This window comes from Triturus cristatus, chromosome 11, assembly GCF_964204655.1.
Source record: "Triturus cristatus chromosome 11, aTriCri1.1, whole genome shotgun sequence".
Lineage (NCBI taxonomy): Eukaryota > Metazoa > Chordata > Amphibia > Caudata > Salamandridae > Triturus > Triturus cristatus.
The window spans coordinates 361791420-361804229 of record NC_140594.1 but is presented as its reverse complement, the minus strand read 5'-3'; the positions used below and the strand labels follow the sequence as shown (position 1 = coordinate 361804229).

The following is a 12810-nucleotide window of genomic DNA, read 5'->3' as shown; positions in this document are numbered from 1 at the left end:
GTGATTTTGTTGGAGGGATAACACTGTATTACTCCTTAAGCCTGGGCGATTGCTGATGTCTGGCATAGATTGGCAAAAGAGTGCAGCTAATGGGCACCATTTAGAAGAGCTAAATGACATTGTAGACATAAAGGAGGGGCAATCATCAACTCAGATTCTCACTCTGTGGGATACACAGGTTATGACTAAGCAACCTGTATCTTTAGCCTTTAAAGTGGGAGAGGCTTCAGTTTCTCCATAAAGGCCATGGATGGGTATTCCTGATCAGGAGGAGGAAGTCAAGGGCAGATTTGTCCAAGAGGCAGAGATGAAAGAAGTACTTCAGCACCTGAGGGAAAACATGGCTTCCCAAGGAGATGATTTTTTTCCTTTAATAGGAGGAAGCAAACTGTTTACTGCAAAAAGCATCCATTTGGAAGGTGGTGATGAATGAATGGAAGGAGATGGATAAACAATTCTATTGTCATCTTGGATTTATTGATGGCTGGTTTGTGCTCTCAGGGAAAAACTAAAGTGGAAGAGGCTTCACCTTTGAATCCCATGAATAAAAAGGGCAGAATTAATAGTGGAGAGCATATTCTGCCTCTAATTTTGCAGAGCTTCCGACAACTATCCAATATAGTCATTATTGAAGTACTTTCAGAAACTGGCAAAATAAAATTGACCAGGGTTCGGATTTAACCTCAATTGAAAAGTGATGGAACAGGAAACCTGGTTTCTGTCAGATATTTTGTTGACGTCACTAGCGGAAACAGTGGCCGGATCATCTATAGCAGCAAGAAGGCAAATATAGATGGGGTCCTTGAAGGTGGATTCTACAAAACTGAATCTATTGATACATATCCACTGTACAGGATCTCTTTGGCACACAGCTGGAGACATGCGCCCAAATAAATCTCTTGAAGTCTCAAAGTTGATGGCACTTGCATAACTTCCGGGGAGATGAAACGTTCTATACCTCGAAAAGGTGTTTTGGATCATCTTTCCTAGTTAAAGCTACAAAATCAGTCCTTTAATGGGAGGGCCATAGCCAGGGAGTCCCTCAATTAGAAAAGTCCTGGATTCAGTATGCTGGAGCTTACAACCCAGCTCCGTTGGCCCCAAAATCATAACTATGTTGGGAAGCATCACCAATTGCCAGTAGGGGGCAGGTGAATTTTTTTTTTTTTTACAACAACTGAAAGGCATCAATTGTGGATTAACCGTATCAGGACTTTTTGCAGCTGGGTTATCAGATTCCTTTTCAAGAAAGTGCAGCCAATTGTTTTCACCCAACCCCTTTGTCTAACATCCATAAAAAACAGTTAGCCTCACTGGAGGGGTTCCAGAGTTTAATGCTAACAAGCAGCAATAGTTCCAGCCCGGTTTCTCTCTCACAGAAATGGAAGTGATTTTACTCAATACTGTTTCTGATGCAGAAGACATCCGGAGAGTACAGGTCTGTTTCTAAAACAGTCAACAGCATTATGTCACATGTAAAGTCTAATGTGATGTGCCGGCATTTAGATCTGCCGTATGTCCCATTTAAAAAGAGAGGAGACTTAGGGGCTTCTTTGGATTTCCTACATACATAATTGCATAGGCAGATACCCCAAGCATTGCAGAATTATTTACTGTTTGCTGTTCAAGACAATCAGTCCCTCCTGTCAGAGGATCTTTACAAAGATACTGGCATTGTTGAATCAAGTGAGCCATGCTAGAGGACTTCAGATCTTCCCTCATTTGGTGGATTTGTTTTTAAGGCACATCAGCAAGTAGAAATCGTCTACAGGATATTAGAAGAGCACAGGTGTTTGCAAAACAACAAGTCTCATTTTACACTGACTCTGGATCTTCCATACATAGGACCACATCTCAAATTGGATCAAGAAAATGTGTTCTTACTTGTGTCCTAGAAGTAAAATCTGGTGCTATGGCTCCAGAAAAAGTGAGTGGTTAAAGGTTCAGGAGCTGATGGCTTCATCAGTACTAATCCTGCCTCATGCCGGACTACACTTGCCTTCCTTTGTCATCTGCTAGACTTTGGGGACCCCAAGTCGCTTCGGTACAAAACAAAGAGTCCCTCAAACCCCAGAGAATTTTCAGGCACTGTAGTGGTAGTTAAAATAGGTAAACCTAGCCAGGGGGTTGGCTCTGGAAGCCGCTTCACCCATGATTCTGACCACAGATGTGATAACGGTGGGCTGAGGAACAGTTTTGGTGAACAAATCAGCGCAGGGGTAATGGTCTTAGAGTCAAAGGATGTTGTTGTCCAATTGGAGGGAGTTAAAGGCAGTCCATATGGCACTGCTACATTTTGCTTCATTCTTGAACAGCCATAATGTTTAGGTCAGGATGGACAACCAAGTATTCCTATCATATGTCAACCATCAAGGGAGCTCCTGAGTAAAGTTCTTGTTGACATCGACTCTGGAGATTTGTATGTGGGCCGAAGCCAATCTCCCTACTATGTAGACTGCTCATCTCCTGGGGAGAGAGAATAGGCCTATAGATCATCTGAGCAGTATTATTCCTTCCTCTGTAGCTCTAGCCATGTCCCAGTAAACAGTCCTCCAGATAATACAGAGGATTTGGATGCAGGAGACAGATTTCTTTGCATTGAGGACAGATATACTTCTGCCCGTTTTTGCATGAGGGTTTCTTGCTCTGACGTTTGGAGGGTGGATTCACTATCAAGATGCTCCTTTATGCCTTCCTTCCTATCCCCTTAGTTCTGAAGATGTTACAGAAGGCGAATGAGGACTGGGCGGAGATACTTCTGGTAGTGCCACGCTGGAAGAGTCAGCCATGGTTTCCTCTTCACCTCCAGCTGGCAGTTCAGAGACAGTGGATGATTCCATTGTCACCTTAGCAACCAGCAACAATAAGGACATACTACAGCCTCTGGCGCTGTTTTGAAAGGTTGTATGTAACCAGGTTAGTTTTAAACTCAGTTTCTAGTGACCCATCTTTGATATCAGGTTTTCTGGGGTAACTGTTCCTACTGGAACTTTCAGTTACCAGCTTGTAGGCTCAGTGGACAGCTGTGAAGGCTTTTGAGCCCCACAGCTGGAAGTGATTGTTCCCTTGCAACAAGGCTGTTGAGGGGGGTCCTAAAAAAGGGGGAAATTCAGTTACATTATTCTAGTATTATAAGCACTTCAAAGAGCTTCAATTAAGGCACTGGATTCTGTGGACTTAAATATTTGTCTAATAAGATGTTATTTCAGGTGCAATTTTCTCAGGATGGAGAACTGGAAAGTTTGGAGGAGTCTTAAGTTTAGAACCACTCCTAAAGTCTTTTTCAGACAAAGTTGATTTGAGACCTAGTCATGTTTTTGTGCCCAGGTGTCTTCTTTTTTTTATTGTTCAAATGAACTTGTGCTGCTAGTTTGTGTGCCTTGGTCTTCTTCCAATGAGAAGGATTTATTGAATACCCTTGATGTACAAAGGGTCTTTTGGATTTACCTTGAGAGAACGCAACCTTTAAAAAAAACTGATTTGTGTTTGTTACATTTGATGTTTCTGGGAGGGGATTGAGACCCACCATTTCAATACTGAGTAGAAGGTTGAAGCAAGCCATCTTAATCTCTTATGAAAGTCAAGAGGAATCCTTGCCATCACAAACCCAATGGAGGTCAAGAAGAGAGATAGCTAAATCCTGGGCAGCTTTGAAAGAGGGGAATTCAATGTCTTCTGGCTGCAGTGATGCCACATGGTGTACCCCCATACCTTTATAAGGCACTACAGACTGCATAATCCTCTTAGTTCTGTCTGCATTTTCCGAATAATAATGACGTGAATAAACTTCATTGTGAGACTGTTTTTGGATGTTGTTTTTTTCTTTAAAAGGATGGTGTTGACGCTAACTCTGTTAAGACTGTAAAGGCAAAATGGACGAGGAGGTAATGGCCCAGTTACTTGCCACTAACCTTCATTACTCTAAATCCAGGTCTTCCTCATCACAGTCCAAGCATCCCTAGAAGCCAGTCCCATTCATCATGTAAGTTTTCAGGCTCAAAAAGATGGAGTGAAGCTTGTAATCAACAGGAAGGTGGGATAGCTTGGCTTTCATTTCTAGTGCATGGTGAGAGGTATGTCTCACCGAGAAGCCATACCGGCGGGTAGATAACGCTATTTTGGGCTTTGGTGAACGTCTGTCTCATGGAGAAGGAGATGCTCACTCTGTTTGGACTGTGAAGAGAAGGACATGGCCTAATGAAGATTACTAGTAAGGCACCAGCATTTTCTTTCTCCTATGTGTAGGTGCGGTAAAGCTTTAACCTCCCATTTGAGGCTGCCCGCGGCCCCCACAGGGGGCCACCCTAAACGGGCGGCCTCATAAGTGCCATTTGGGCACTTCCCCACCCCCACTAATAATGGGGGACTCGAGGAGGAGTCCCCTTACCAGACACGTCACTTCCAGCACGCAGAGGAGGTGGGGAGGTATTTATGCCTCCCCCGGCCATCTTGGCGTTCTCTTTACGCCGGACACGCCATCTCCCACCCTACCGCTTACCCGGCGTGAGGTTGGCAGGCGAAATACATAGAACGTTGTAATGTTTTCTTTGTCGTTGCAGGCGGAGTTACAGGGCGATCTGGAAGCATATGGGTACAGAAGGGTACCTCTGCTAGAGCACAATAGGGGTGCCAGAGCCAAATCACAGGAACCTTGTGTGGAGGGTCCTGAAACAACTACGTCAGCGCCCCGTTAGTCATTCGGGCGGTTGTGGGCCTGAACAACCGGGGGTTTGCCTTGCTACCCTCCGCCCTGAAAGGGGCGTGAGTAATAAGGGACTAATGTGTCTCGTGATCCAGTAAGGGGATCACCCGTGATTCAGTAAGGGGGATCACCCCCATAAGGGTAGCGCTGATTGGTTTCTCCACAGTGCTTGGCTCATCAGGCGGGCAGGGCAGCATAGGTTGGTACAGCTGCCTGCCCTTGGATCGCCCGTAAGATAACCCACCATATTGCATACTTTTGTATGGAATAAACCTGCAGCAATATTTTTCCCAAACAAAAGTTGTGTTGTGTATTTATTTATACATGCATACTCCGTTGTGGTATGGGTGGGGTGTGTTGCCATAATGGGACTATACTTGTACTGCATTCCTATCATTTTACTTGTAGTGGCGATTTAGTCACAATGTGCATGTTTTAGTTGGAGATTCGTGTATTTACAATAGCTCATACATATTCTTCCTCTCCACTAAAAACACAGTACGTTACTCTCGTGAGAATACATTAGCGTTTCCTTTACACGGATTAGTTTTATAAGGGCTACTCGCCACTATTACTATTTGAGCGCTAAGAAAATAAGTCTCACTGCTAGCCTACTGTAGCAGTACATTCCCCGCGCCCGTACCTGTAGTATGACAGCAGACCGTTGCTGAGCACGAACCAGCGGCGCTGATAACCCTTCAGGTAGTTGGTCCATTTGAAAAGCCAGCCCTTGTACGTATCACAGGGCCCTGGTCCCACACAGGCACTGCCAGCGTCAGTCATAAGCTGAAGTAGAGGACCCGTCTATTTCACCGTCAAGAAGTGGTTAACAGGCACCTGCAGAAGAGCAAGGATAACTTAGAGGGGCGGAGCAGCAGGGTGGAGCAAAGGGGGCGTGGAATTAAAGGGTGGGGACGGCGTGCCGCTTACAGTCAACAGACCAAGGGCTGTTGAACTTGCATATCGCAGACACATTGTGTCGTGGCGAGCGCAGGGTGCTCCTTGTCTGACCCATGTGATGGCGGCCGCCATGTTGGAACGGTCGCTATAGTGACGCGAAGACGTGCAAGGAGGTGGGCTAGTCCACTGCACAGACTAAAACGGCTGCAGTGAAAGTGTGGTAGCAGAAGGCGGACAGTTTGCACAGCCCACGAAGGAGCTCAAGACTGCGTGATGCTTACAACGTGTTGTCAGGCACAAAGGAAGAAATGTAGGTAAGGAAGATAATCCTGTCTGAGCGGTCTTGCAAGACACAATACGCACTGTACAACGGATTTAACAGGCATTAAGGGCTCTGAAATAGTGGCGAAAATAGGTCTCGTCTCCAAGAACGTAACTTTCTGTCGATGTTGATGTCGTATAGCTGATCCTGTATCTCGCCTTAAAAGAATAAAGAAAACCTGTGGTCGTGGGTGAGAGCCGTCGCCATGTTGGAGTGAAGTGTGAACGGAAAATTAACATCAGCAGCTGGAGTCGGAATGTAATTAATTCGTTTTAATTGTCCTTTTCGCTATTCCGTGTATACGATGCCAAAAGCTTCCTTTCGTGCTGTTTCACAGCGGCTCTTGAAAGTCATTGACTTACCTGCCACTGCTGCAAATTTCTTCAAGTGTAGGTTGGGACCGTCTACACTTGGTACTCCACATTCGTGAATTTCCACTCTTCAAATAAACTACATCCATCTTCTCATGGTCTCCGACTTCTTTCAGAATCACTCTCATCTTAACCCACTTTAAAACAAAATCACACGGGAGAAATAACCTCCCCCTTTTGGGAACTCCCTGCTGGTCCTGGTTAGTACACACTCAGTGTCATCATAAGCAAGCTCTTTTACAATCACAAACTTGTCTTTTTAGCTAACTGCTGTACTTCATTTCAAATCGTACCGATATAAACACAAGCTCCTAAACTGTGCTTGCCTTCAGGGTCACTTTTGCTGCTGCTATTTACTTTCTATCTATTCTTTTCCTTCTCGGTGAGAAGCTTCATTCATTCTTCTCTGCCCGTAGGGCTTTAATTGGGGAGGGGGAGAGGCGGTGGTCTGATAGGGGCATGAACTATGTAGTTATAGGCCGTTCTAATATTGACACGAACTATGCAGTGGCTTAAAAAACGTTAACGAAATTTCTGTGTTTTCCATAGTGTGCCACCCGAATTGTATTTTGGCGCCTCTCCAAGTTTTGTTATCGCATCCAGATATAGGACACAACAACTGGCATACACCCAAAAAAAAGTCGGTACTATTTGCTTTGTCAACGATTGTTTCTGTGCGCTCTGCAGAGAGGCCAAGGATTGGATGACCATGTATTCAGAATTTGGTGGCGGCTGGTGACATTTGAAAGTGGTAGGGCGTAAAAGTTAGGGAGGAGTGCCCTATGGCAAGGAAGCGTACTGAACGAGGCTGACCGTTGTAAGAGGCACATGGAGCTTCAGCCTCAGGTAGCTCCTACTCCTCCTCTGCCCCTCAAAGCTTCTGGTGATGAAGACTATGCTAATGGTAGTGGAGAGGGATAACAAACAGTAAGGTAAACCATGCTAACAGCAGTTGTAACAGAAGGCACAGTCTGGTGGTGGTAGTCCATGCAAAAAGGTAGTTTCATATGATAAGGCACAGTATAGTGCTGAAGTGCTTAAGGCAGCTGTGAGGGATACAGCTCAGTGTAGGCTCTCTCTCCTTCCTGTCCCCTCTCTGTCTGCAGTCCCCAGATGCCTCAGGTCACCCATCGCCCGCTGAATGTACTAGTGCTTGCCAACCATATATTACAGAGTCAGGGATGCTGAGATTCCAGAACAAAACAAAAATAGCACATCTGCATGGTAAAGAAAGGCAGCAAAGTCAATAGGGCTGGCTTCTGTATGCTCGAATGGGCTTTACCAAGATTTAGTAACAGGGAGCACAGCAGCAGACAAAGCTTGGCCAGCAGCAAGGAACAAGACAAGCAGACGCCATTGTGCAAAAAACACACACACACACTGCAGCTATGGCTGTAATATTGAATGTTCAAGACCTATCTCCTAAGGCCTTTCGCGAGTCAATCAGCTGTTCTCACCGATGATTCCAGAACTCCGAAGAGCCTCATTTTTTAAGCGTCAAAGGATGCTAATTACTTGTCAGAAAAGAACTGAAAAATCATCTTTCATCTACTGTACACAGTATATACACTTTAATTTAATTGCTCGAGTGCTTGGTTACAGCTTCGAATAAGTTTCAGCGGCGTAAGGAAACTTGGGGGGGGGGGGGCTGCAAAGTACATGGACGACCAACACAAACCACGTTCCTCAGTGTACTGTGCTGGGGAGGGCCTGGAGCTGACCCATCCCGCATCGCGGGCACTGTCAAGTTTAGGTAATTTAGCTTCGAAATGACTTTCCATTTGTTCGTGTTAACACAAAATAAATACATTCCGTAAAATGTTACAAATGCTTGATTGTGTGTGCTGCTCAATTCCACAGTAAAAGCATCAATATATTTTCCTCTCGACCCGATTAGTTTCCCGATCAACAGTGTAGTGTGCCCTAAAGACAGGCAGAGGGACACCCAGGCAGGCTACTGAAGCAGCCTTACTCACAACAGCATGGCGGCCTTAGCAACCCGCCCTTATATTACAATATGTGTGGCAAAGAAGAAGGGCGTCCTTGTCTAACAGAGCTGGCATACGGGAGTGATCGAGACATTGACAAGCGCTTCCCTCCCTTATAGATCATAGGAATGTTTATATCACAGTCTCACAAATTCAGAAGTAAAACACGTTTTCGAAATTAATTATTTACAGCAAAATGTTTGCTGCTACGCCTTTAGTTTAAACAGATGACATCCATTGATAAAGCGAATAGTCCTGGCTGCTTTTGGGCGTGTGTCAATTGTTGTGTTATATATCTGGATGCAATAAAAGAAAGCTCAGAGAAGAACCGAAATACTGGGTGGGTGGCATCATGGGGGTCACAGAAATGTAGCTTACATGTTTAACCCGCGCCCTTATTTACACGCCCCCACCTCCACCCCCCCCCCCACCTTCCATTGTTTTCATCCCACTTAAAGCCCTGCATACAGCAGAGTTCAGATTTGTGATGTAATAGTATGCAGTAGATCATGTATGTTTACATAAAGTACTTGTAACATGTTGGTGTCATGTTGGCAAATGTGACATGTACTGCGGGTGCTGTAGGTTATTTACATTGCAAAGTTTCCGCATCCCCTGCGACAGCAAAAGGGGGTCTGAGGAGGTTCAGAAGGCCTTCCCTGTTTCCAGGATCGAGAAAGTGCCTCGTAGGTGCCAGCGCCGGTGGTTGGCGCTGTACGGAATGAATAGGTGAGTGCCTTATCCTGGGGGCTGCAGCCTGTGCGCTCATTCCACCGGGCATCACACGGGCCACAATCCCGCCTCGGTGGACCAGCCCCTATGACTGACGGCTGAACCCCACCAGTACATCAGTGAACATGGCTCCCCTGAGTGAGGCCCTGGCCTGTGGGCTCGGCTGAGAGCTTTACACGTGGAGGCCTTGGTCTCGGGGGCCCCTGTAGAGCTCCTGGTCCTGGAGAGCGCATTAGGACCGCGCGGCTGATGAATTCTGGGCACGTTGTGGCGTTTAATCACATGTATGTAGAGCTAGAGGCATGAGGCGCTACATCATATCCCAAGGACGCTTGACGCATGAGGTGCTATACTGTAGATGAAGGAAACAGGGAGCATGAAGTGCTTTATCTTACGAAGGGAAGTAGGATGAGAGAAGATGGAGGTTGTATGAGGCGCTTTATCATATAAGAAAAGCTTGGTGTTAGAGGCCAGCGGCGGCCGGCATGCTCGATGGAGGGGGGGAGGTCGCGGCCCACGGGTGGGGAATAAAACAAAATGAATTAAAATAAAAGTAAACGTACCTGAGTGCCGCCGGGATACCGCACTGCTTCCGCTCCGGCCTGTACTGGTGGGTCTGCGTGTTCCTGCTGCAGGAAGCAGGCAGCTTCCCTCCACTACGCAACGCAACGCAAGGGAAGCCAATCACAATGCTGGTAGGCGCAGCAGGCTACCGCCCCAGCCGGGACATTTTCTCTGCATAGAGAATGACAGAGAGTGGGCGGTCCTGCTCGAGGGCCGGGGGGAGTGGCTTACCCACTGGGTACTGACTGTTTGGTCAGCTCAACGCTCCCATGGTCCAATGGGGGAGCCGCCACTGTCAGAACTCCTTTTTGACTCCGTACCAGGCACTGTGAGGAAACTTGCAGTGCCTTCATCCTCCCCTCCAGAGCTCTCAGTCATGACCTGTTAAAAACACCTCAGTTCGAAGTATGCACTATACAATAGAAATTATGCTGCACGGAAAAAAATACAGAAACCCAATATCATGGCATAACATCCTTATGGAGTGCAAGATTAAGTAAAATGTGAAATATAAACAGGAACGAAGTCACTGACACGGATTACCCCAACGTTTTAACATGAATTGTTCAGAAATACTAAATGTTTTTCTCAGTCAAGTTAAGGACATAAATATAGGGATTGATAGGGACCTGTTTCAATGTCTGTTCTAAATTACTACGGGCTCTGAGAACCCGCTCATTTAAAGCCCTGCTGCCCACCCATGAAAATTGACAACATACATAGCTACAAGATCACAATTCTAATCACAGAATATTTTTAATATATGAACACACATGCCATTTAACACTGCCAGAACAATAATCATCACATTATTATTGAGCAGGCACCAAACTATTTATGTCTCTTTTAGGTCGGGCCTAGTGGCAGCGTGCATGCACTGCTTGCTATGTGAGACTGCTCTAGTAGAGTATGGGAGAGAAGCCGCGACCACTCTCCTCCCATATTTTTCATTGGCTTGTGTCATTGTCTTTCGTAAATGCTGCCTTCGGGTTCGTTAATAGACTTGTTAGTCCCTCCTTAGTATGACCATGTCTTCATTTGTACCAGGGCCGGACTGGCCGTAGCGGGCACCGGGCAATCCCCCGGTGGGCCGCACGGGAGAGGCCAGTGTTGGGCCCCCGGGGGCCGTTTTTGTTACGGGGCCGTTTTTGTTACAGGGCCGTTTTTGCAGCATAAAATCGGCCCTGTAACAAAATCAGCTGAAAACCGGCCCTGGCAAAGAGCTTGCCGGCACCCCCAACTCCCCGGTGGGGGAGGGGGGGGGGGTGGGCAGAGCACTTTGCCAGGGCCGGTTTTGGTTCCCAGTCCTGCCCTGATTTGTACCCTCCCATGGCGACTGGGCCTTATACTTCGATTGTTACACTGGATCTGTTATTTAATCTGTAAGCACTATTTACTTTGAGTTTCTCTTACTGCAGGCCGGACATGCGCTGCTTCAGCTGAAACTGCTTGTGTTTTTTTAAGCAGCACGGCCCCCCCCTCTAACACGGGCGCCTGTTTTCAATCACTTTAGCCTGGCATTATCTCGTGTCTGTTTTAAACCCCCTCTCCCCCAGGCCCCCCCCCCCCCAAGTAAAATGATTTTAGAAATGATTCGCAAATGAAGTCATGTGAATTCCAGGTCGCACATAATGCTGTGCTAATGAGCTGAAGCTGACAACAGCACATCTGTGTTACGTGTCATCTGTTCTAAAGACACCTGACGAGTTGTTTTCAAAAGCCTTTTTAATTAAAAATACCACCACCACCAATACCACCGCTAATACCAATACCACACTACCACCACCTCCACCATCCATACCACCGCCACCATCAATACCACCAATATCACCATCACCAATTCTACCACCACCATCAATACCACCAGTAATACCACCCCACCACCACCAATACCAACACCACCTGTACCACCAGCACCAATACCACCACCAATATTACCAATACCACCACCACCAACAATACCCCAATACCACCACCATCACCACCAATCTCGCCATCTCCACCAATACCACCACCTCAGCGCCTCTCGCTCACTAGTAATACCAGGGGCACTGTACCACTGTACGAGGCCAGAGCTGCAGCCAAAACCATCCATCCCTCCTTCCATGCCTGCCATAGAGCACAACCCGCCCTGCACCAGGAGGTGAAGCCAGGGCCCTACTACAGCTGAGTGTTTTTTATTTGGTCAAAGATGGCAACGACCTTACGCAATGCCACACTGCACACTCAAATCACGGCAGGAAATGCCCCCCCCCCCACTCTTCCTCCTGAGACGCAACCGTGTAGTCACAGAGCGAAAGGTATTGGAGCTCTTTTTTGGTGTTTATAGCTCGGATCATATGTAACTCTCACTTCACACTTTGTGTAATTTACAACACTTACACATGTTCTTCACTGCACTATTTATCACTACTTTGAAGACGTCGCAGGCCAGTGTCTTTCTCTGATATTTACAAACTAGCAAGATGTTGAGAGGGCCCTTTGTTGCAATACACACTGAGCATTTTGGCATAATTTTAAAAGTTTTTTGCTTTTTTTAAAGTCTACATGAAACGAGAAACGTTAAAAGTAATCTACATGCACAAGGTGCACTGAAATGAAGATTAGGTGGTACTCTACCCACTTCCGCTCTGTATCCTATGCTTATGGCTTCCAAGTGATGTACTTATGGCTTCCAAGTAATGTACCTGCATAAGGTGAATTGGCACTGAATGAAGATAGTGATGCTCCTCTCCTTACACATTTGCTAATACTGCCTCCCTAAAATTGATTTGGCTGCGAACGCTGAAAGTTGACACAACATGCCAGGGTCACAGAAAGGCTTGCTAAGCTGAGGCAGAGCCAATTTAATAGGCAAGTATCACTCACTGAAACGGCCCGGTCTGGTGCTTTACATGAAGCGTGACTCGGCGGCGTTATTGTTAGCACTTTATATTTAAGATACAAGAAAGACCTGGCTTGATTGAGGCTGCATGAACAGGTCGCATTAACAAAAATTATAAAATAAAAAAAACAAGTGATCAGGTTGCTCTAAAATTAACACAGCGGGAAATATGGTGTGTTACAAGATTAAAACATATAGGCAAATGACACTTTTCAGTAAAGAGGAATGAAAGGGGGTTCAGAGTTGCACTGCATGTATGTTAATGAAAACGTGCATAACTGCTATATTGACAAAAAATGTAAATGAAAAAGCACATGAGCGCGGTCCGAGTTGCACCGCATAAAAAA

The 12810-nt window shown here is 46.2% G+C and overlaps 2 protein-coding genes across 23 annotated transcripts in view; one reads left to right on the top strand and one right to left on the bottom strand.

Annotated features, from left to right (window-relative positions):
* Nucleotides 1-5705, bottom strand: part of OSBP2 (oxysterol binding protein 2) — a 1376304-nt gene extending 1370599 nt beyond the window's left edge. The window contains exon 1 of the mRNA XM_085633692.1: nucleotides 5346-5705. Within this exon, the coding sequence (XP_085489818.1) occupies nucleotides 5346-5485 (140 nt within the window). The 5' untranslated portion in view covers nucleotides 5486-5705. The remainder of the gene's footprint in view (nucleotides 1-5345) is intronic.
* A 69-nt stretch (nucleotides 5706-5774) lies between these two features.
* DUSP18 (dual specificity phosphatase 18) overlaps nucleotides 5775-12810 on the top strand; it is a 127343-nt gene continuing 120307 nt past the window's right edge. For 4 of the 22 annotated variants that reach the window (XM_085633709.1, XM_085633695.1, XM_085633697.1 and 1 more), the window contains exon 1: nucleotides 5779-5916. Coding sequence is in view for 1 of the 22 variants with exons in the window: in XM_085633717.1 (XP_085489843.1) it covers nucleotides 5876-5912 (37 nt within the window). In the remaining 21 variants the exon portion in view is untranslated. Of the gene's footprint in view, nucleotides 5917-12810 lie in introns of all 22 variants that reach the window. The other 18 variants (XM_085633713.1, XM_085633703.1, XM_085633712.1 and 15 more) reach the window with 10 other exon arrangements.